Source organism: Musa acuminata, chromosome BXJ3-2 (genome assembly GCF_036884655.1).
Source record: "Musa acuminata AAA Group cultivar baxijiao chromosome BXJ3-2, Cavendish_Baxijiao_AAA, whole genome shotgun sequence".
NCBI lineage: Eukaryota > Viridiplantae > Streptophyta > Magnoliopsida > Zingiberales > Musaceae > Musa > Musa acuminata.
The window spans coordinates 33763624-33788030 of record NC_088350.1 but is presented as its reverse complement, the minus strand read 5'-3'; the positions used below and the strand labels follow the sequence as shown (position 1 = coordinate 33788030).

General features: G+C 41.2%; 3 protein-coding genes and 1 pseudogene across 3 annotated transcripts; 3 read left to right on the top strand and 1 right to left on the bottom strand.

Annotated features, from left to right (window-relative positions):
• The first annotated feature begins 839 nt into the window (after positions 1–839).
• Positions 840–3226, top strand: LOC108952147 (uncharacterized; annotated as a pseudogene).
• Positions 3227–10241: 7015 nt separating this feature from the next.
• Positions 10242–10835, top strand: LOC135631631 (uncharacterized). Its single transcript, XM_065139369.1, has one exon. It carries the CDS (start codon positions 10242–10244, stop codon positions 10833–10835), a length of 594 nt encoding a protein of 197 aa, XP_064995441.1.
• A 290-nt stretch (positions 10836–11125) lies between these two features.
• LOC135631206 (OPA3-like protein) lies at positions 11126–14531 on the top strand. The gene is made up of 4 exons (XM_065138683.1): positions 11126–11464; positions 13176–13310; positions 13601–13687; positions 14118–14531. The coding sequence occupies exons 1-4, from the start codon at positions 11336–11338 to the stop codon at positions 14271–14273; spliced, it is 507 nt and encodes a 168-aa protein (XP_064994755.1). The 5' UTR covers positions 11126–11335; the 3' UTR covers positions 14274–14531.
• A 4327-nt stretch (positions 14532–18858) lies between these two features.
• On the bottom strand, positions 18859–24171 carry LOC135631176 (uncharacterized). The gene is made up of 4 exons (XM_065138638.1): positions 23508–24171; positions 21426–21513; positions 20114–20228; positions 18859–19050 (listed from the first exon to the last, which is right to left on the bottom strand). Exons 1-4 carry the CDS (start codon positions 24154–24156, stop codon positions 18991–18993), a joined length of 912 nt encoding a protein of 303 aa, XP_064994710.1. The 5' UTR covers positions 24157–24171; the 3' UTR covers positions 18859–18990.
• Positions 24172–24407: the final 236 nt, after the last annotated feature.

Here is a 24407-nt window from a genome sequence, read left to right as displayed (position 1 = left end):
AGAGCCTATAAGAGTCCTCCCATTATCCTCATGCACTTATAGATTAGTTTAATTATTATTATTACATATATTTTTTTATCTTTTTTTATTGGCTAATTACATATTAACCCATATAGTTAGACTTGCTTTACATACTGGTCCATAGACTTAAAAATGTTACATTGAAATCTCTATAGTTATGAAATTGGAACATCTAAGTCCATTTATCTTAATGGATAAAAAAATAAGAGACGAGGGTCGCTCTGTTTTTACGTCAACATCAACGTAGTTACCGAGTGGTTCTTTTACCGCTTTACATTTGCGTCGGTGTCAATATGAGTAGCATCGCTCTGTATTTGCATTGGTGTTGATGTAGATGCCAAGCGACATCGCTCTATATTTACGTTGATATCGATACAGATGTTGAGTGGTTCTTTTACCTCTCGACAACTATGTCGACACCGACATAGATGCAGGTTTGTGCCACTTGACGCAGATGCAGAGCACCATTCACCTCTTGTTATTATTTTCCTTCTCTAGAGCAACCTTCACCTATTGTCATTACTTTCCTTATCCACAACAGTCACTCATGGTCTTAAATGGTATCGTCGTTCGTCATCATCGATGTCATCCGTCATTTTTAGCTAAAATATTAAATTTATCTTTTTACCTATTATTTTTATATTTTTATCGATAAAATCCATGGTGTTAGAATAAATAAAAGATAAATATCTCACTTTCACCATTATAATAGATTCTAATATAATTTTTAAAATAAAAAATCAAAATATTAAGAGGTCTAACTCCTGGCTAATGTGTAAATAGCCCTGCTTTTGCTTACAGTCCCACTGAGAATGAAAGCAGCTATTCTCGTCCTTAGGAGGAATAGTTGTCTAAATAGGTAGTCGCGGCGGGAGAAGAGGTCTTCCGTTTGCGGAGGCGACCGATCACATTCTCACCACTAAGCCGGCGTTGGCGATCTCTTCTTCTGTCTCACCTCCCGCCGCTCGGCCGAAGCCATGCCCGTGCCCTCGTCCAAGTCCCTCCCCAGTCGCAACGCCGCAGCGACGCCGTCCCTTTCCTCCTCGCTCAGCCGCCGCCTCTCGACGAGTGGCAGCTTCAAGGGCGGCCAATCCCCGATGTTTTCCGCAGTCGCTGGAGGGAGGTGGAAAGGCGTCGCCTTTGAGGCGGCGGAGCCGTCTTCCCCCAAGGTCACCTGCATCGCCCAGGTGCTGGTCAAGGGCAAGAAAAAGGCCAAGGCCACGGCGTGGGGGAGCCGGAGGGTGGGGAGCTTCGGAGGAAGGAGAACGTCGGCGGGGCGCGAGAGTGCTTCCCGATCAAATATCAGAGGTGGGTGCATCAGCTCTCGGTGAACATCTGCCAGGTGCCGAGGGCATTCGGGTACGAGTTCAATTGCTTCTCCCCTTGTGGCCCAAGGTCCCTCTGTTCCAATTCTTCGTTGAGATCACGCGAACAAGGACAAGAAGAATGAGGAGAGAAGCGGTCGAGTTCCTGCGGTGCAATGTTCACGAGGTGCTTGATGGAGGTTCCAGGCAGCAAAGCCGGAAACAGACGAGAGGTCATGGGCGTGGTATTCCAAGGTAAAGGGGACAGAGAGATGGGAATGGTAATCGAGGGAGGGATGAAGAGAGAACTTGGGGTTGTTGGCGGAGATGGAGAAGAGAGAAGAGGTGGTGATGATGGTGGAGAAAGAACAAGAGGAGGAAGCGACGGTCAGCGTATGCATTCCCCCGAGGAACGCTCTGCTGCTAACGAGGCGCAGATCTGATCCAGCCAGAATGGCGGCACTGGCAAGCCGTTTCCGGGATTCGCCCGCCATGCAAGTGCGCGGCGAGGAGGAGGAAGATAATGGTGATGAGAACAGAGATCATCATGGAGAGTATAATGAGGAAGGGGAAGGAGAAGAGACGGGTAAAGAGGCCACTGAAACCGAGCAAGTGTATCAAGAAGATAGAGGAGTGGAGAAATGCTTTCAATCAGCGGTTTTGACAGAAGAACTGATGAAAGCATATCATGTAAAAGAGGCAGAGGAAGAGGAGGTGCAGCCAAGTCCAGATGAAGAGGAGAAAAACATGGACGAGGACCTAACAGGTGCTGCGGCTGAGCTTGTTGAAGTGAATGAAAACACAGGAGGCGATAAAAAAGAGCACGAAATAGCAGTTGCTGAAGCAAAGAATGCTCAGCTGGAAGAAAAGCTAGAGGAGCAAGAGATGGCAAATGATACTCATCTCGAGAATAGATAAGATGAGAAGGAAGAGGAAGTAGGAAGGGTATCTAGCATCTGCTCAACTGCTACAGACAAGGGGGAGAGGAGATCAGATAGATACGTCTCCAGACCAAAGGAGGCAGGTGGGAGGTGCAGCTCTGCTTCGAGAGAAAGGGGTAGGCAGCGGCATATCTTCTCCACAGAGTGGGAGGTGGGGAGACCATGCTGGGGCAGTGAGAAGGAAACAAGAAGAGCTAGCTTCTCCACAGGAGGGAAGCGGAGATGGAGCTTCTCCATCGAGAAGGATGGTCTGAGATTGCTAAAGAAAGAAATCAATGAAGAAAACAATAGCAAAGAAGATTGCTTTGTGGAGGAGACTGGACCAAAAGACACCATTGAGGCTCAAAACTCACATAGCATGGATAAAAAGGAAGTTAAAGAAGAGGCTGATGGAGACAGGGAACATGACCAACTAGAATGCGAAACAGCAGAAAAAGGGGGGAGTGAAAGCCACAGAGTTGCCTGACTGCCTTCTTTTGATGATGTATGAGCCTAATCTGTCAACGGAGATGTCGGAAGACGCTTCGGTCAGTGGCACTGACTGCCTTCGGTCGTGTCTCCACCACCCTAACAACCAGCCTCATCACTCTTCTAAGTCCACTGCCAGTGTTGCAGCCACCACCACCACTAGCACTGATAAAAACAGTGAGAAAAAGGAAGTCGTTGCTCCCATACAAGAGGCACCCCAGCCTACACCACTTCTGGCATCAGTTTCATCCACTGCATTAGATACAGAGAAGAAGCGGAGAGGCAATGTTGCTGTGAGGCCAACACCAGCGCCAACTCTGGCATATGGTCCACTTGTGCTAACATGGTGCAATTCAGAACCAATGAGGTTATCAGTGAGGCTGATGCCGGATGCTTGCTTTTGGAAGGACAGACATCAACCCACTGGGGCTGCTGGGATTGGAATTCTGAGCTGATGCCAACCAATTTAAATGATTTTGTTCAGCTCTTAGACAAGGTAAGAACATTGTGTTGAATTCTGTGTGAAATATTGATAAGCCTTTTTGTGTTATTGATGTTATGTAGCCTCTGCAATGAAAATAGCAACCATGGTATACTATCTCAATGGAAATCTTGTGTAGCAACCGCGGATGTTACTGTTTTTGTTTTTATGTGGAATCTTGGAGCATATCATGTTGTTAGTCTCATGCCAGGAACAATGCATGAAATTTGAAAGGAATGTTTAGCAAACTAGCAAAACACATTCTTGTATCTTATATATTTTGAATGATAGAATTAAAATATAAAATTTGTACTAAAATTCAGAGAAAATTTAGAATGTGTTTATCAACTCCTAAGCAGTTGCCTGATTGTGTTTGGCTATTTTTAAAACCAATTGCTCAGTAGCTTGCAGTTCCACATTTTCTAGGTCATATATATGGTTGGCAAGTTCTTCCTGATAGGCAAGTTCTTCAAACAGTGTGTGGATATAGGCTCATATATGGTTTGTGATTGTGAAGTTATTGAAGCTTTTCGACAACAATAAATTGTGTGTTGTGCATCGTTATTTAAGCTTGGTTCAGATCCAGGTTTATATTCTAGGACAGATACTAAAAGGAACTATATTCCAAAATAGTCATCCAGAATTATCATGTAATATTATCATATTTAGATAGTCATTCTATTTGTCCAATATTGTCATGCAATATTTTTGTATATGTGACCTTCATTAATTAAACGATTCTGCAAACTACTCTACATAAAAGCTTATGTTTGTCCGAACTTGGTTCAAGACATGTAATCATTTAGCTTTAGGGAACATAACAACATGAGGTAAAGAAGAGAAGTGAATTCTGTATGCATTGATTTTTATGATTCTAATGGTGTAAGCTCATGCACTTTTGAATTTTTTCCAGGGCTTGCTCTTCCCCTCTGTGCTCTGCGTCCACCAGATGTATCCAAGGTTCGAGTTGAGAAGCTAAAACCATACTGTCACGACCTTAGCTGGTTTTGCCTAAGGCGTGCGGCACCCTCGCGCGTCCGTCCGCAAAGGTCAGCCTCCCCGAAGCCTCCCATTGTCCCTTAGGACCAACAAAAGAGAGAACGGGTTAATGAGAACGCCTCAATCGGGATCCACAAGCAAACATGTCCGAAAAACACTTCATAGACAATGCAAATTACAAACAGACTTTACAAGCTCTGAATAGTGGCACAACAAAGGGTAAAATGGTCCATTACAGACCGAATAATCTCTCCTACGTGTCCACATGACACAACCTTTATTTACAAGCCTAAAGCGGCCACCGACCCAACTAAAATGGGACTTATAAGCCTTCGGCCGTCCCTCTACATGCTGTACAAAGCATGAACATAACAAAAGACACGGACATGCCCAAGCATTACATCAAACACCCTGTTTAGAAGTTTGTCCGTGACATTCTCCCCCACTTATCCCTTCGACGTCCTCGTCGAAGCCTTTGTGAACACTGCAACTCTTCGCCTTTGCTGAGTCTTCAATCTTCTGCTCCAGCTGCAATGTGCCTCCTGGCTCCCAGCTGCTCTCCGCTGCTGTTTTTGAGTAGTCGAACCTTTGATCCGCCATGCTGCTACAACTCACCAATGACTTTGACTCTGTTGTGGGGTTGGCTGAGTTGTGTTGATCCTTGTTGATTCCTGCGGATCCGCCAGATGAAGGAAAAGACCATCCTTACTGCGCCAGTCTCTCAGAAATTCCACATGCTGCTTGAACTGGGTGGATGCTTGTTGGAGCTTTAACGAGCATCATCTCGCAAACTTCTGAAGTTTCGGGTCCTTCCTCCACAAAATCTGCTCATTGACTCTTCTTTCTGTTAGTTGTCACATCCAAGTAGGTTCACATCACTTCCGCTTTCGATTGGCATTTCGTTGGGAAATGAGGCGGACAATCTACTCTCAATAGCACTGATCACTGTTGGTGAGGATTTGACAACAGTTGTCTTTCATTATCTTCGAAGGGTCTTTGAACTTGTGCAGAGCTCCTCTGCTGGATAGATAAGAGAATTGGGGTACTCGGTTTCGCCCATTCTCTTAAGTGTTGAGAAGGCAAAGGTTACTTGACTTCGCCCGCCTCCTCGAGGTTGTACTTCATGCATCAAGCTGGTTACTGGACTTCGCCTGCTCTTTGCTCACACTTCTGAAGCACTTGAAGTGTTTGCACTCCTTGCGTTGAGTTAGCTACTGTGATTCACTTTCTCAATGCCATCGAACTTCTGGAATGCGAGAAGTTTTCACCCCAACTTGGAGTAATTTTCTGATAGATGAGGTCGCCTCTGGGATTGTACCGTCTTCTCCATCAACCCTGCCGCCTACTCCACTGAGTAGCAAAGGTACAGCACCGCGTACTGCCTGCTTCGTTCCTTGGTCGTGCACTCTTGCATGACCCGAAGTCCTTCACTTACAGCTATCTTGATGAGAAACTTGTTGACACCGGTCTTACGAAGTTTCTTGGCCTCTGCCCTTCAGCCTTGTCTCGGTACTTGGAGATTGCCTCTGCATGCTCCACTTCCTCGGCCCCTTTCACGACCAAGCGCTCTCCCTCCGTGAGAGCAAGGGATTAATGCCTTTCACGGAAGTCCCGCCTCTGCGGTACCATGGCGCTGCCTTGCCCATGGCACTACTATCCGTCGACTCGCATCTGCGTCCCTTTTCTTCACAATCAGTAGACATGCCTCTGTGGCACTCCTCCGAGTCCACCTCCATTCTAACTGATGCTGGATTTTGGGTAGCTAAGTCCCTCTGGACTCGTCGTCGCTTCCTCGCCCCTTTCGACCCCCTGCTTCAACACCTCTGTGTTCTCCAAGCAGCTCCCTTTGGTCGATGGAAAGACAGACTGCAACTCCCATGCATGGCCACTGCCATCACATTGTAGGGTTTGCACCGATTCTGCTCTACTTAGCTTCCTTGGTAGCAACGTTCGCTTACTCGACCTTGTCCTCTGACTTGTCGGGCTCCCTTAAGCGAATGTGAGCTCTGGAGCAGTCCAACTCTCCAGCTGCTTCGATCATACCGCTGTATGATCAAGTCCCTCCCATGGGACTCACTGGTACTTGCACTCGAACTTTTCCTTTGGTGGAACACAGCCCCCATATGCTGATGACCAAGGCTTTTATCCGATGCAGAATTCGATGCACGCACGGAAGACCCGCCTCTGCGGTACCATGGCCTTCACTCCTTGAATCCATAGCCCTTCTTGCCGTCATGTTGTTCACCGAAGTGGAGCTCCCAGTAGCTCCCGATCATACCTCCGTATGATCTTGTCCCTCACGGGGCTATGTCGTGTGTGTCGCATTGCCACGAACTGTTCCACCACGATCCGCTGCACCATGTCGCCTCCTGGTGACATCTCCATTGCATTCTGATCCTTGTGGAATAAACTCGAATTGTGAACCCTCCATGTGTGGCCTCTGCCAATACATCGCAGGGTCTCCTCCACCTTCGATTTTGTTCGCTCCTTTGGCAATCGACCTTCATCCACCCACTCTTGGGTCACACCTAGATGAAGCACCGCTCTAGGACAGTCCGTCGCCTAGTAGCTCCCGAAGTCCACCGACTTCACTGTAATTTGTGCACCATTGTCTGGATCCTGGGCCTCTGCCCCTACCAGCACAATCTCCACTGCGCACCGCTTCCTTCATAGCAACTCGAATGGCAACACTGTGGTATATTCTTCAAGAGTACCCGCCTCTGCGTCCTCTTGCCCCGTGCTAAGGCCTTCTGTACCCAACTTCGCCTCCGCAAATTGAGTCGCCTTAGTTCCTCCATCGAATGCTCCTCCGAGATAAGGTGCATGTGCCCCGAAGCTCCCTTCGTCTTTGGCACCATGCAAGATGAGTCCACTCTGTCAGAATGAAGGACCCAGGGAACAGCATGATTCTACTCCTGCCTCTGCAAGAGTTCATGTCCTTGACCTCTGTCTAGGGAAAGCGCTGTGCCCCTGCTCCATGTTCCAACTTCTATGCTGGCTCCCTTCATGCGGCTTGGGTACTTCGCCAAGTTACACCCAAGTTGCTCCGCTCCTCATTTCTGCATTGAGTCGATGGTGGCCCTCGCGCCCACCATTCCACGGGTCAGCCCTCCCTTGAGTCCGATCTCCATATCGACTCCAAGTGTGCCTCCATTTGAGTTGCTTTGGGTCGCTCCCCCACTTGATCTCGCAATGCATCCACTAATGCATTCTCTCAAGCGAGATCATGCGACGACTCCTCGCCGCTTGCTCAGTCCATCGAGCTTCGTGGAGTTGTTGTTTGTGAGGTACTCCTCCTCAACATGTGAAGTCCGTCTCACATGATTCTCCCTCTGGAGAGCTGAGACTTATCCCTCCTGGATAACTGTCCCGTTGGAGCAACATCTCTCTTCGTTTCGGAGACCACCATCCCCTTGGACTACTCCGATCTGCTAAACAAACTGTGCATTGTTCTGCCTCTTGCAAACGCACTTACTAGATTGCGCCTCCACGTCAATACAGCCACCGCTGCACCCCTCAAGGCCTAGCAACATGCTGAACTCGTTGCACACTTCAGCCTCCTCCGGACGTATCCTTCGCATGTCGAAGAGAAAGTTTCAATGCTCCATGGCGCCGAGTCTCGACCGCCTTGGGATGGCCACGAACAATCCATCGTCCGCATACAAGCCCATGCATGAGTACCGAATTCTTCGAGTTAGCAATTCCCCTCACCTCTGTGAGCTTTGCACAACTCTTTCGGTCGCTGAGCAACTCATTCCACTTTGCATGGTCTCGTCCTTTGCCAAGCGCCTCGCTTGCCTTGAGCACCATCAAGTAAAGTTGTCAACGTTGAGCCGTAGCTCAAACTCAGCCATCCCAACCTTTGTGCGCTCCAAATTCTTCCAAGCTTGCCTGTTCTCGTGGTGCCTCTTGCGCGAAGGGTTGGCCATTCCTCTGAATGCCAATCTCAGATGCCCGCTCCTCTGAGCGACTCTTTTCCCTACATCTCCATGCCCGTTTTCCCTCAAACGGTCGCGCGTGTGCTGACTGCCCTCAACGCAGCCCCGCTAGGTCCCCCACGTTTGCATGTCAAGTGTTTCTATGAGTGCTTGTCCCGCTCTGATACCACAATGTCACGACCTTAGCTGGTTTTGCCTAAGGCGTGCGGCACCCTCGCGCGTCCGTCCGCAAAGGTCAGCCTCCCCGAAGCCTCCCATTGTCCCTTAGGACCAACAAAAGAGAGAACGGGTTAATGAGAACGCCTCAATCGGGATCCACAAGCAAACATGTCCGAAAAACACTTCATAGACAATGCAAATTACAAACAGACTTTACAAGCTCTGAATAGTGGCACAACAAAGGGTAAAATGGTCCATTACAGACCGAATAATCTCTCCTACGTGTCCACATGACACAACCTTTATTTACAAGCCTAAAGCGGCCACCGACCCAACTAAAATGGGACTTATAAGCCTTCGGCCGTCCCTCTACATGCTGTACAAAGCATGAACATAACAAAAGACACGGACATGCCCAAGCATTACATCAAACACCCTGTTTAGAAGTTTGTCCGTGACAATACAGTAAAGAAACACTTTGAAATACTATAGATTTTCTTGGTGTCAAATTTGTTATAAAACCCGATCCGACTACAGATGCTGTCATACTGAACTGTGTCAGATGCATCTTGAGCAGCAGTTAACATTGAGAAATTGAATATTTTTGAGCTGTGTTAGGTTGTTTCCCAACATGCCGTCATCTCATTTCGTCGATCTCCTCCTTCCTGTTTTTGTATTCTGATAATACTTGGATTTGAGGATTTAGATACTATTGGTTTACTGAGGCTTGATTTGTCAATTGTTGAAAAGAAAACAGAGGTTTCATGAGAACTTGAATAGTGGTGGGAAAGAACCATCACTGATTCCTGGAGTCTAATCTTTTTGACATGATACATTTGTTTCTTTTCTTATGCTTCATTTAACATTTCGATCTTGAAGTCACTTAAAAGAAACAGTGATATGGAAATGATAGGAAATTCTCATCACATACCTTATAAGATTTGTTTGTTTAACTAAGCTGTTCCTGTGATTGTATTTTTCTGGATCCATGTTGGGAACTCTTAGACAGTCAGCTTTGGAACATCTGTGGCAGCCCTGGGTGTTCTTTTTTCCTTCTTCCTTTTTTTTGGCTTGATCATAGGATGGAGATATGTTGAATTCTCTTTCTTATTACAGGAATCACCGATTTGTGCGTCGGTTAGCCGATAATTTTAGATTCAGAAGGCGTCGTGATGCTCATGCGATAAATATTAGGTTGATCCACGACTTAACAAGTTTAAGATTTTGTATTAAATTAATGTTCATGTGTCGTGATATGATATATATTATGTTAAAGAATGTTTAGGATGAGTTTTCATATAAAATATTTGAAATTTTAAATCAACTAAACTGGAAAAAAGAAATAAGAAATTATCAGATCTATCAAACATTCTCCCTCCTTAATCATATCCACCAAAGAATGAATCCCTTCATAGTCAATGGCCCAAATTGACTAACTGACTAGCTAATTATACTGTATCTAACAAGATGCATTGGGTATGGAGGGATGAACTCTCCTACAAACCCAATGTTTTTGGTAGGTTACGACACTATGGCGTTCTTGTACTTTCGCCCCTTGTTGGATTTGCTTCTTTAATGCAATTCATGCCTTCTATTATCGTAGTAAAATACTAAATTATACTATACATGCACGTATTGACCGGTGTGATCAACATGTTCATGCATGTAATCGATCCATACGGGAAGAAGAAGAAGAAGAAGAAGAAGAAGCAAAAAGATTCGGCATGTCCCACAGCATGTAATCGATCCCTTTAATGGACACCCGCTAAAGTTCGTTTGGTGATCAAAGCTACGTTACATGCATCTGTACCACCGTCGCTGCTGCTCCACCAGAGGCTTCTCTCCTCCTCCCCATCTCTTTTTAGTTTCCTCTCTCTCTCTCTCTCTCTCTCTCTCTCTCGCTGTCCACCAAGATGTGATCATGATCGGCATGGCCGCAGAGGAGAAAGCCTTTGGGTCTGCCACTGCTGCAGCCACAGATGGCAAGGCGGTGGTGGAGTCGCCGATGGATCTTTTAGATGAGTACTGGTTCTTCCACAATCCACTCAAAGGCAGAAGACCACCACCAAGACCTCCCTGCACTCCAACCACGGCCAAGGAAGAAGCTGGTGCCACTGAAATTGCTCGCAAGCTGCTCCGACCTCCATCGACGCCGTCGCATCGAGCTCGAAAGAAGGAACCGGACGGCAAGAGATCACGCAGGAGGTTCATCCAAGGGAGGAGGAAGTGGAGAAGCTACAGCGAAATGGAGGCATTCGAGGTCCAAGGATTCAGGGACTTGGGCTTCGTCTTCGTCGAGGAAGGACCGAGCGCGAGGCTCGCAGATGTGGTTCGCTGCCTGCGAGACAAGAGGCCGATATCTGGCGACGGCGGAGGGTGTCGAGCGTATCTGTCGGAAGCGTGGTTGATAGAGAGAACTGCACCTCCAAAGCTTGCGTGGGAGGAGAGGAGATCGGCCGCAGACGCGAAGGAGCAGCTCAGGTTGTGGGCGAGGACGGTGGCTCGCAATGTGATGCTAATGTAAGCAAAATAACATTCTAGCCATAGTCTCAAAGAGTAAGCCTCTTCTGAGTACACACTACGATGCATTAAATATGATCACCATACATTGGCGCAGCGCACATGACATGATGGATTGATGATAACATCCCCCATATTTTCTTTCGAAATGGAGTGTCGCAACTCGTAACCTCCAGGAACAGATCTGATGGCGTATAAATATACCGTTCTGCTTTGTTGAGTACTGCGTACTTCTGTATCGGTCACGACTGTAGTGCGATTTATGTCACGACATGAGAGTGTTGTGGGACACAATCTGTCTCATGGGAGCCCTTTCTCAAGATGTGTGAGAGAGACAGAGATAGGGTTTTCCCGTCCCGGCCGGCGTCGCTCCGCAGCCAGCTCGAGGGGCAAAACCACCCAAATGTCGGGAGGGAATCCACTCGTTCCCCTCCTCTTCTTGGCCTGATTCCTCCGGAATTCTCCAAGGGCTCGGCTGGGCCGCGTTGAGTGCGGAGAGGAAGGATGATCTTGCCGGTGGTGAAGCTTGGGACGTTGCTTCTGAAGACGGTCTGCAAGCCCATCGCCAACCGGCTCAAGAAGGAGGCCGGCCTCCATCCAAAGTTCCGCCAGCTGATCATTAATCTAGCTCAGGTCTTCAAGTTTCCATTTCCCCGAGTTTGAATCCTCTTTTAGAAACACTCAGCATCGGGACCGATTAGGGCGATGAGATCTTATTATGACCAAAACCCTTTATTTATCTACCTAGTGATCAAAATTTGTGATCTTTCATATGCTTAGAAATTGGCTTTTTGATAAAGCTACTATCTGACTCCTCATTAAAATGTGTTGTGGGTAAATTGGTGGATCGATGCATACCATAATCGGAGAAATTCTTTAATCTGGTTGCTGGTGACTTCAAATCACTACTAAAGTTGGTAACTTTTTAGAGACTATGCCAATGGCTCTGTCTTTGACCTCATTTTTGGCCACTTAGAACTTGATGATATCCTTTTATAGGATTTGTAGTCACAAATTGTGGTACAACCTGGTAATTACTAGTTAAAATAGCATGGAAAACCCATTTCTGGAGGATGGATCAATGTGACTTGTCTTTGTGCTGTATGACAATATTGCTAAATTTCATGATATTCTTATAACTTGTAGGTTTCACATTTATTTTAAGTTCAATGAATAGTGAAGTACTGAAGTAATTAACAATGTAGACAAACCCAGGTAGTTGAGACATTATGGTTTTTGGTTGTGAAGTACTTGACGAATGGAATAAATATTATTACGAGTTGCTTAAGCATACACCTCAATCCTTGAAATTCAAAAATTTTCATGACAAATAAATATGAATTTCTAGTTGACTCATTAAAAGGGACTTCTTTAGTTGAATCAGTTATGTCATTTGTTTATAGAGAGATCCAGTTTAAGAGATAGTTATTGACGCTCATCACATGTTTGCTTCAAGGGACATCATGGCACTATCAAGGTGGAATTTCTGTTATAAGAATATAGAAAGTTGATAGTGTAAATAATACATTTAAGTGATGGCCTTTGTTAACTACACACCGCTAGTTAGAGGATTTATAATTATGGTTCTCATACGATGATGAGAGATCTGAGCCACCATTTGTATAATAAACTTGAACTTGAATGAGGGCAAAGTATTCTTAAAGGAAATTCGTTTGGCAGTTGTAAAAGTGTTCTCAAAGAAATTGGATGTGGTTATAAAATTATCTTTGAAGTTACCTTTCCTCTATAAAGTAATGTCAATTAATTATAAATTTTATTCTTATTTTCTTAGTAACGAAAAAACTGGCCCAGCTGACTTTGGCTTTTTACAGTTAAAAGCAAAATTTACATTTTTGAAGTAATTATGCTTTTGGCATTATTGGTCATTATTACACTGACAGAAAATCTGTACTTACGTAGAAAAGAAAATAAGTGCTTTACTTAGAAGATCAACAACATTTTATGACACTGGTTAAATGTAGCAGTTTCTTTATTCTAAAGCATTGCAGAATCATGATAGCCCAGTCATATACTTGAATCATTTTCTCATGATGTATCCAAGCTGGTATCATTATTCTGACAATTATTCTCTACAATCCGTAGTAAACCTACCCGTTTCACTTTATTTATCCTGCAGCCTTAAGTTATATGTGAATTATGTAATCTTCTTTTTATCTTTCATCACACATTTGATATATATTCTGATTGGTATAGAAAATGGTTGCTTGGTTTACAACCATTTATTTATATTTTCATAAAAATCCTCCAAAAAAGTAGTTTAGCTTTGAAAATATTGTCATTAGTAGCATAACAACATGGTTACCGCTTAATGTATCTGTAACAGGCCAACCATCGCATCACAACAAACATACAAAGACGAATTTATGGTCATTCAACCAACGTTGAGATCCAGCCATTAAATGAGGAAAAAGCTGTTCAAGCTGCTGCGGACCTTATTGGAGAACTCTTCGTTTTCTCAGTACGTACATGCCATGAATAGATTATATACTTAAACCACAAGCAAATTTAATATTTTGAACTGAAGCTGATAATTACTAGATGCTCTATTGTGCCAGCAATCGATAGAAACTGTTTTATGAATTGGTGATTGCAAGTTTGCCCTGTGTACTGTTTATGTGTCGATCCTTCTAAGGATAACTAATGCATTTCTCATGGTTGATGTCGTGAAGATTCTGTTTTCTAATAGATGAGAGGAAACTTTGCATTTTTATTTTGTTTGACTATGCCTTGGCCTCTTTGGGTCGGTAGGTGGCCGGAGCTGGTTTGATATTTGAGGTGCAAAGAAGTGCAAGGTCAGAAGCTAGGAAGGAGGAAATCCGCAGGCAGGAAATTGAGGTAATAACTGAAATTTTCATTCACAAGTATGTTTTCTTTTCTACATTGTTAAATTATTTCCTTTTCTTCTTTTGGAACTTCTGTTGCATTTAGAAAATCTACGTGGACCTGAAAGATAATTGGGGTTGATATAAGCTACAAAACAACTGCAATTCATTAAGAGAAGTTCTTTTCTCTTTTTTGGCTTTTCCAATCCTGTGCTACTTGTAAGAATCCATAAATAGGTCAAAGAACATCCTTCAGATAAGTCTTCTGGCATGTGACTCGAGTCAACTGCAAGAAACACACATTTCTGTTTTGGTTATTGAGGCATGTTTCTCTTGGTCAAGATGTTCTAATCATTATATTATCAATGCAGTGTTGCAGCCTTATAATTTACTTTAAGCCGTCTTCTGTTATCTAACAAAAATGTGTTTTTCTGTTCTCGAAGGCTATGAAACAGAAAGAGGAAGAGCTAGTGAGAGAAGTAGAACAACTCAAGCTGAAGATCAGCGAGATTGAACGGCTTGCCAAGGGACGAGGCCTTTCAGGTATTCTCAACTTCAGGCATGCTCACGCACTCGAAGGTGTCAAATCATCCGAATGACTCGAGAAGATTCCTGTGCTGGCGCTAAACCGGGTGTTGATGCTTCCATTGGAGAGGTAGGGCATCTTGTGTTAGTGGTTGGATTGTAGGAAGGTCATGTTCTATAGTCACTCTTCGCCGGTGAAACACATCCAAGCCAATGTACAGTGTCACGAAGCTTTATTTCTCTACTGGAGTTGGAAATAAAGAAAAAAATTATTAAATAATTATTAATGTAATCTTGAAGATTAATAGATCTATTGTCACAAATTTAGTTTATTTTACTTGAGTTGTGCTATCCTCTTTACATTTATGTTCGTGATCAACTTTTTATGATTTGATGAATTAAAGAAATTTTTTAATTCAGGATCTCACAATTAATCATTTTAATAAACAATCGATAGATAATGTAAATTATAAATTTAAATTTTGAAAGCTTTAAATAGTCGCATAATAAAGGGTGCAAGGTAGTTCATTGTGGTTAAGAGTTTTTACTAGTTTTTACGAGTATTCACATGATATTGCTATGGAATAAGATAACGAATCAATCTTAGACACTATCCAAAATGCCCATCTTGTTACGTGTCATCCGGGTAACTTTTAGATGTTATGTTGATTGACACTTCGTACCACTTTATAGAGCTAGAAAACATCAAAAATAATTGTCTGGATGACTTATTTTTGGGTTATTATCTCTGCGTAATGATTATACACAACCTACATTTACAAGCATTAAACAATAACAAAAGCCAATCAAAATGAGGTTGTCAAGCTTACTGCAAGCCTTCTACATGTTGTGCAAAGCATGAACAAAACTAAGAGACATGTACATATATAAACATTATATTGAACACCCTATTTACAACTTTGTCAATGATATTTTCCCTTACTTATTCTTTCGACGTTCTTGTCGAAGCCTTTGCGGATGCTGCATCTCCTTGCTTTTGTTAAATCTTCACTCATCTGCTCTGATTACAATATGTCTCTTGGCTCTCAACTACTCTTTGTCATTGTTGTTGAATAATCGAACTTTGATATACCATGCTACTTCAACTCGCCAATGATTGGCTTTTGTGTGAGGTCAATTGAGTTGTGATAATCTTTATTGGTTTGCACGGATCCTTCAAATGAAGAAAGAGACATTCCTTGTTATGCGCTAGTCTCTCAAATGTCTTGCATCACTTGAACTAATTGGATGCCTATGGAGCTTTAACAAGCATCACCTTCCCAACTTTGAAGTTTTTTAGGTCTTTCCTCCACAAAATTTACCCATCGATTCATCTTCTATTTAATTATCACATCTAAGTAAGTTCGCATCACTTTTGCTTTCAATTGATATTCTGTTGGGAAATGAAGTAAACAATCTACTCTTAGTAGAATTGATCACCATTGGTGAGAATTTGACAATTGTTGTCTTCCACTTTCTTCCAAAGGTCTTTGAATATGTGCAAAGCTATTTTACTATTGTCTTCCACTTTTTTCATGCATAGCCTCTAAGATTATGTTGTAGAGCTCATTCTGTTCTCCTTTACATCATTGATAACAATATTTATTTAGATCTTATTCTTGGACTTGTCGAGCTCCTTTAAATAAATATTAGTTATGAAATAGTTCAACTCTTCAACTGTACTGATTATACCTCTATATAATTATGTCTCCCCCACGAGGCTCATTAGTATTTGCACTCAAAATTTTCCCTCTATGGCACATAAACTCATATGTTAATGATCAAGGCTTGCATCCGATACAAAATTTGATACATACAAAGAAGACCAACCTCTATAATATTATAACATTCACTCATCGAATCCGTAAACCTTCATGTCGTCATGTTGTTCACTGAAGTAGAGCTTTCGGTAGCTCCTGATTATACCTCCGTATAATCAAGTCCCTCACAGGATTTCTCATGTGCATGTCGCATTGCCTCATACTATTCCACCATGATTCGCTGCACTATATCGTCTCCTGATGATATCTCCATTTGATCTTTGTGGGATGAACTCGGACTGTGATCTCATCATGAGTAACCTTTGCCAACACATCGTAGGGCCTCCCCCACCTCCGATTATGTTCGCTTCTTTGGTAATTGATCTTTATTAACTCGCTCTTGGGTCACATCCGGATGAAGCGTAGCTCTAGAATAGTTTATCGTAAAGTAACCATCGAAGCCCATCAACTTTACTGATATTAGTGCATCATTGTCTGGATCCTGGGTCCCTACCCTTACATAATCTCCATTGCACATCGCTTTCTTCGCGGTAACTTGAATGACAACATTGTGACATATGCTTCAAGGGTATTCGCCTTCACATCCTCTTTGTCCCATACCAAGGCCTTCTGACCCTAACTTCACCTCCGCAAATTGAGTCGTCTTAGTTCCTTCATTAAATACTTCGTCGAGATAATGTGTATATGTCTCAAAGCTCCTTTTAACTTTGGCACCATGCAGGATGAGTCCGCTCCATCAGAATGATATGGAATGATATAATCCCGCTCTTGCTTCTACAAGAGTTCATATCCATAACCTCTATCCAAGGTAAGTTTTATGCCTCCGCTCCAAGTTTCATCTTCTATGTTAACTCCCTTCATATGACTTAGGCACTTCACCAAGTTCCACCTAAGTTGCTCCGCTCCTCGATTTGCATTGAGTTGATAGTAGCACATACGCTCACCATTCCATGGGTCATTCCTCCATTAAATCAGATCTCCACATTGACTCTAAGTGTACATTTATTTGGTATTACCTTGGGTCATTCCCTTACTTGATCTCACAATGTATTTACTAACACATTACCTTATGCGAGATCATACAACAACTTGCTCGGTTCATTGAGCTTTGTGGAGTTGTCGTCTTGAGGTATCCCTCCTCAACATGTATGGTCCGTTATACATGATTCTTCCTCTAAAGAATCGAGACTTATCCCTCCTAAAAATCTGCCCATCAGAGCAATTTTTCTCTTCACATTCTTTCCTTTGAAAGTTTTGAAGACCACCATCACCTTAGACTACCTCATACTACTGAACAAATTATGCATTGTTCTACCACTGCAAATACACTTGCTAGATTATAACTCTTCCTCAATACAACCCTCCACTGCACCCCTCAAGGTCTAGTAATATGTTGAACTTATTGCACACTTCAACCTTCTACGGGTATATCCTTCACATGCTGAAGAGATGATGCCAAGTTTCAATCGCCTTAGGATGGACATAGATAATCCATCGTCTGTATATAAGTCCTTGCATCAATACCGAATTCTTCGAGCTAGCAATTTTCTTCACCTCTATGAGCTTTGTACAACTCTTTCATCACCAAGCAATCTATCCCTCCTAACACTGTTTCATCCTTTGCTAAGTGCTCCGCTTGTCTTGAGCACCATCAAGTTTTGTTGTCAACGTTGAGCCATAGCTAGAACTCAGCTATGCCAACCTTTATGTGCTACGTGTTCTTCTCATCTCACTTATCCTCGTGGTATCTCTCATACGAAGGGTTGGTCATTTCTCTGAATGTCAATCTCATATGCTAGTTCTTCTGAGTAACTCCTTTCTCTACATCTCAACGCACATTTCTCTTAAACAACCGTGTATGCTAGCTGCCCTCGACACAACCCTTAGGTCTCTCATATTTGCATGCTAAGTATTTCTAAGTGTGCTTATTCCGCTTTGATACCATCTATCATGGACCTAGCTGGTTTTGTCTAAATTGTGTGACACTCTTACGTGTCCTGCCACAGAGTCAACCTCCCTAAAACCTCTTATGATCCATTCAGGATTTGCAAAAGAGAAGACGGATCAAATGAAGCATTTAAATTTAAGATCCCACCAGAAGACATTTCAACAAACACTTGATAGACAATACAAATTATAAACTTAGACTTCACAATCTCTAAATAATCGTGTGACAAGAGGTCCAAGGTGGTCCATCATGATCAGAAGTCCTCACAAGTGCTCATATGACATTATTACGAAACAAGACAGCGAACCAACCCTAGAAGGTAAAAAGGCCAATCCAATCATGTACCACCCATGTAGCTCTTGGGTGTTATGCTGACTAACAATCCCCACCTCTGTGAAGCTAAAAAGCTCCTAAAATAATTATCGTTTGTTTCTAGACAGTTTTATCTAAGCTTGAAATAATTATAAAAATCAATCAAAATATCACTATATAAAATATAAACAAAACAAAAAGATACGAATATACATAAACATTACTCAAATGTAATAGAACTGAAAAAAATAAATTCATAATATTATCTCGAGCATGTCTACTCTATGATAGTTGTCTCCACAAAACATATTATATGTATTTTTATAATTCTTAACATAATGCATTATTATATTTTTAGCTTTCATAAAAAGAAAATAAATTAGTAAGGTTGGATCAGTTGAAATCAAGACTTGACCGAGTCAATATCCAAGCTGATTATGATAACTATCTCGACATCCACTTTTTTATATTGGTTAAAGTAGAGAGAACTAAGACCTTATCCCAAAACACACCTTTAATTACCTACTCTGAAAACCTTGTGGAAGAACCCAATCCACAATAACTCTTTCCCATAGGAAGTATGAACATTCAAACAAATAAGACCACTACAGCTTAAAATACAAGGAATCAGTGATTTATTGAGGAACCATGACATATTACAAGTACATCCACAACACCAACTAATATTTTTGCTATAGTCAAGGTATAGAGACAGGAAAGAATGCATATACACAATAATCACACCATTTATCACCACACATCAGCTCCCTTGGTTGCACCAACAGTAGCAGCAATTGCAGCAAGGATGGCCTGCTCATAGAATAACATTACAATCCTCATGAGAAAATATCGCCTTGAATTAAATCTATTCACGGACACATGAGGTGGTCAAAAGTAAGTTCTAAGATGCTGTTCACTACTAAAATGTATCCTCAACTGAATTTGTAGAAGTTAGAATCTAGTTTAACCTCATAACATTATCAAGTGTCATGATTATTCTTCAATATGCACACAAATGTAATGAAAAGAGTCTGTGTATATTCTTATGTTTTAAGACCAACACCACTGCCTTAAGCAGTCATCTATTAAAACCATGGTTCAACAGATAAAAAGGCATGAAATAGTCTGTCAGACCAATCCTGTGTCAAACTCATGCCAAGGTAAGTAGCACAAAATAATTATAAGAAGCAAATAATATGGTAGTGTTTGGACAAAATCCTGTTCTCATTCAATGCAGGTTTCATATCTAGAGGCCAGCAGCACACAATAATTAGAAAAACTGTATGGCCAACGGTAAGGACAAAATCCTGTGCAAATTCATCACCAAGATATAAAATTACTGATACTTGATAGATTTAATCATTGGTCCAAAATACTTATGCCCGAGTTAATATTAGAAGAGCGAGACTCAATTGAGGTGTCACGAAGTCTTTTTAACCCAAAATGTATGGAAAGGATTGACCCAATGTGAATGAGAGAAAAATAATCACCAAAGGGCCAGGTAGTGATGGTGTTGTGAGAGGAATGAGTGTTTGAATCTAATCTCCATATTTTTTGTATGAGATTTTGTGAAGTCTTCATAATTAAGTTAGATAATTTTTTTACTAAAAGATGAGTACCATGATGCCCTTGTTTCAAAATACTGGTATAGATTTAATCTGCAAAAATAACAAATACAATTTTGAACTTTAAATGCAACTAGGAAAATATCAATTTGGAATTACTAAGCAACGGTTAGTATATCATTGCAGCTAGGTATGTTGTTCACAGTCAATGACAAGTAAAGTTTAGCTGAATTTGAAGGAAACAAAAATCAAAATGATGAAACAAAAACGAGTTCACAATGAATACAAATTTTTAAAAAATCACTTACTGCAATTGTGCAAGCAACTAGGCCTGGCTTCTCTCGGTAGTCTACTCTAACACAAAGTAGAATAAAAGCTCCAACATACCACGGAATGGCAGGTAGAAAGAAACCAACTATGAACCTTCCAGAAATGAAAAATACATGTCATTAGCCTTCCAAACGTACTAAGAAATGACAAAAAAATATTTGAAAGATTAAAAAACAAGGTAGGTATAGATGCACACATATAAGTATGCACACACAAACACACACATTATACATATGTATGTATATATGTATATATGTATGTATATACATATATATGTATACATATATGTATATACATATATATGTATACATATATGTATATACATATATATGTATACATATATGTATATACATATATATGTATACATATATATATATATATACATATATATATATATACATACATATATATATAGGCTTTCAAGCCTGTTGCCTCAAAAGTCAAATCATGATGGCTTCAAATTATATATCCTCTCCACCGAACAATGAGCATAATCTGTGATTTATAAAAAACCTATAAATAAAAATATCATACTTTTTAAATCATTCTAACTTGTGCTTCAAGTTGACAAAATGATTAGTAGTGATAACAGAACATATTTTGATTTTATCAACAGTTTAGAAGTATCAATCATTTGGTTCATTAATTGAGATTGTCAGGGTCATACTTCCACGCATGAATATATTTTCACACCATTTATTTCTTGTTAATCTAATGAACACTGAACATCATAGATTATGTTGATTGAAGTCAATTAAATTTGGAGTCTTCATTATTTATATAAAGTTGATACAATTGAGGCCTTAATCCTCCCAATATAATTTTAGCTTAACTTTACTTATGTATACAAGTATATGATATATTATACACCTCAATCCTCCTGAGGATGGTGTGTCCAATTCACTTACCTTAAGTTAGGGGTTTGAAATCTCATTGTACAAATTTTAATATATAAAATATTAGTTTGATGGCATACCTAATTCACTTATATTATATTAAGGGTATTCAACCATCATTCTATATATTTTTTTATATCTAAAATATTATTGTTGATGATGATGGGTCAGACGCATTTACCTAAATTCAAAATCTCAACCTATAATTTTTTTTTTAAGATGTCAGCTAGTTAGCTAATAACAATCTTAAGGTCTTGGATTAAATCTCGCTTTCATCACTAACCACTTGGAAAGAAATTGCTACACGTATATACATATACACATATAAACATAAAGATTTGATGTAGATATATATTACAGACGTATTGAGAAAGTAAATGTAAGATTCACATACAAAAGCCAACCGATGCCCAAGCCACAACAAGCGAGACGTGGCTGTCTCAATGGTGTTCCTTCAACAACTTCAATAACAGGTGCATAACCTTAAAAATGATCAATAAGTCAGGAAACAATAGATACATCAGCGTATGCAGAATAACAGAATACCATAAATCATCTAAGTTTATACTAGTGATGCAAAAGCTTTCAGTGAATATAATAAAAAAAAATTCCTTTTCAAAATATATCAATGCAGCCATAAAAATTCATGGTGAACAATAATAGATAACTTGTCTAAACCATGAACAGAATTTACAAGCGAACAGGATTGAACATCAATTTTGAACTTTGTGCTTTCAGTCAGTCAAATGCATTGAGAGAAGGTGAATAAACTATCAGGCAAAAGGTACTCAGAAATAAACAACTGGAACATAACAAAGTTACATCAAAATCTTGCAGAACACCTTTAGCAAATTAAGGAACACACCATTGAAAACTAAAGGATGCTAATGGCAAACAGGAAGGACCTGAAACATCTAAATTTTGATAAGTATATTTTGGATAGTGTCAAGTAGTTATCTCATGCTGAAACAGTCAGATTCTCACCTAATTCTCACAAAGCCAATAAACTGTACCTGGACTTTTGTCTGCCAGTTATTCCATTAAGTGTAAGGGAAAGCAATAGTTTTGTGCACAGAGCAGAAATTATGGAGGATTACAACCAAATAATATTGATAAAGAATTTGTTCAAGAAGTAATTTTTTAAATGATAAGAATAGCAATGAACATGAAAATCACAATCATATTTTGGTCTTTGACACTTCAAAAGAAGATAGGATCTTCCCTTCATAACCTTATTGTTTTTTGCTCTGAAGTTTTTGCAACTTTTGTCATATTTCACCTAAATCCCACAAAGTTCTGTCTCCCCATCCCTTTGACCTGGTTTTCCTCTCTGTCATGTGTGACAAATTCTTCTACTTTGAAACAGACACAAATTCTTCACTAGCATTTACCAAAGGCCAACTTGATCCAGATGTGGTGGATCAACAACATCCCATGGCTAATCAACACAAGGTTCACTATCTCCTGGTAAAATGTCAGTTCTTTAGTGATAACCATGTCAAAGAAAAGTTGGGCAGGATGTACTATTTTTGTATGCTTCCTATCCTGAAAGGTAATATAGATGTACAATTTTTTTATGCTTCCTATCCCGAAAGGTAATATAAAAACCCACTTTTTGAAGATCTCTTCCTTCTCTTCAGGATCAAACATCAATTGCAACAATTTGATAGATGGCTCATTGGGATAGATGTACATAAACAATCCCCCCCCCACCCCCAAAAAAAAAGAAATGTATAGGAGGTTTTTCTACTCATATGGCTCGAGTGCGAGTAAAAATGATTTTAATTTCGGTATATCTTTCTGTATATAATATCAAATAGTGGTAAGCATTTTAAGAACAGGAAACATCTTACTGTAAAAGATGTGAAGTTAGGCTGCATCCTATCATGAAAGGTTAACAAAGAAGAAGAATCGATCAAATGATCTGAGTTTGTGGATTATAATTTTGATATTGAATTAAGATATCTACAGTGATCAAGCGTAGTCAATTTGATCAACCGTCAAAATGGCTCTGTCCTCCACTCTGCTGCACACAAAATCTGCATTAAGACTAGAGTAATGGACAGCAAGGAATCAACAAAGAAGCCGCTCTCATTGCAACTGTTTATATACGTACAAAGATCTTGCCTATCAAAGCACCAAAATCTCTGCATGAAGAACACAAAGGAAGCAGTCAGATCCGAGTTGATCCCATCAAGCTGAAGACATGTTGCCCCAGTTTCGATTAAATTAAGCTCTATATTATCTTTAAACCCTCTCCCCCGCTATAAATTCCGACGATCATTTCGAAAATGACTTCTAACAGACTTATAATCCATCTATATTCCAAGAAATTCTTGTCCTTAAAAGAAAGGAAGTACTCATAAACGAGCAAATTAGGCATGAAATAGAGAAGACATCGAGGCATATCGACTGCCAAGGAGATTCACGAAAAAGAAGCATTTTTCGCAGGCGATAAGGCGGACCGAGGGCGTACCCGGGACAGCGTGGTAGCCGCGGGCGTAATAGGCAGGACCAGACTGCTGAGGCGGAGGGAAAGGGTGCGCGGCGGTGTGGCCCGGGGGAGGCACCGGCTGGGGGAAGCCGATGGCGGGCTGGGCGTAGCTGGGGGCGCCCTGGAAGGTGCCGTATTGCTGCGGTCCCCCTTTGCTCTTGCCTTCCTCCTCGCTCATCCTTCTTCCTCTTCCCCTGGTTCTCCTCTTCCTTGTTGGCTGCTGCTGCTGCTTCGTTCTTCTTTCTCCCCGATCTGATTTAGATTTGCCTGCGTCGCCGTTTGATCCGGTGAATGGGATTCCATTTTGACCTGCATTCTTAAATGAGCCATGCAACTTCCACCAGTCTTTCCACGACCTGTTCGATACCCGCCTTTTATTGGAGTTAAACAAGGAACTTTGGCGGGACCCACTCGAGGAGCCGTTTCCCACTCCACCAATGAGGCAGGTAGGTTTTGCAGGTACGAGGACGCATGTACGAATAGTGTTATTGTTTTTTCTCTCGATGGAAATCTCGCTATTGCGCCAATGGCAGCTGAAATGAGCTATATATTCCTCAGCCAGCTGTTGTTCCCCGCTTGAACTTACCCGGGCTATCTTTGGAAACTTCCGTGGGACCCAAAGTACGATCATCTCGACTCGTGGTATTCGCTAAGGCTCGTACGTGCACCGCCTTGATTATTGTGGGACCCGCACAAATGAGAGTGGACTTTGTTGGCATATTAAATTAAATACTATGATTGTTGGGAATTAATTTTAATATAGTTTGTTTTCGAAGAATAATAAGACAGCGGAAAAATGATATGAATTTTATTCTTTTGAATAATAAAATGTCACAGAAAAGAACTAATTCGATTTTTTTAATCATGCAATAATAATGTTTT

Bases quoted from the DNA above. Each gene is read 5' to 3' on its own strand.
- LOC135631206 (XM_065138683.1), top strand. From the start codon at position 11,336: ATGATCTTGCCGGTGGTGAAGCTTGGGACGTTGCTTCTGAAGACGGTC. The intron at 11,465-13,175 runs GTCTTCAAGTTT...TATCTGTAACAG, and splicing joins TGATCATTAATCTAGCTCAG to GCCAACCATCGCATCACAAC. The intron at 13,311-13,600 runs GTACGTACATGC...TTGGGTCGGTAG, and splicing joins GAGAACTCTTCGTTTTCTCA to GTGGCCGGAGCTGGTTTGAT.
- LOC135631631 (XM_065139369.1), top strand. From the start codon at position 10,242: ATGGCCGCAGAGGAGAAAGCCTTTGGGTCTGCCACTGCTGCAGCCACA.
- LOC135631176 (XM_065138638.1), bottom strand. From the start codon at position 24,156: ATGATCGTACTTTGGGTCCCACGGAAGTTTCCAAAGATAGCCCGGGTA. The intron at 20,229-21,425 runs GTATGTGAATCT...CATTTCTGGAAG, and splicing joins TTGGGCATCGGTTGGCTTTT to GTTCATAGTTGGTTTCTTTC. The intron at 19,051-20,113 runs GTAAGTGATTTT...TTCTATGAGCAG, and splicing joins TAGTTGCTTGCACAATTGCA to GCCATCCTTGCTGCAATTGC.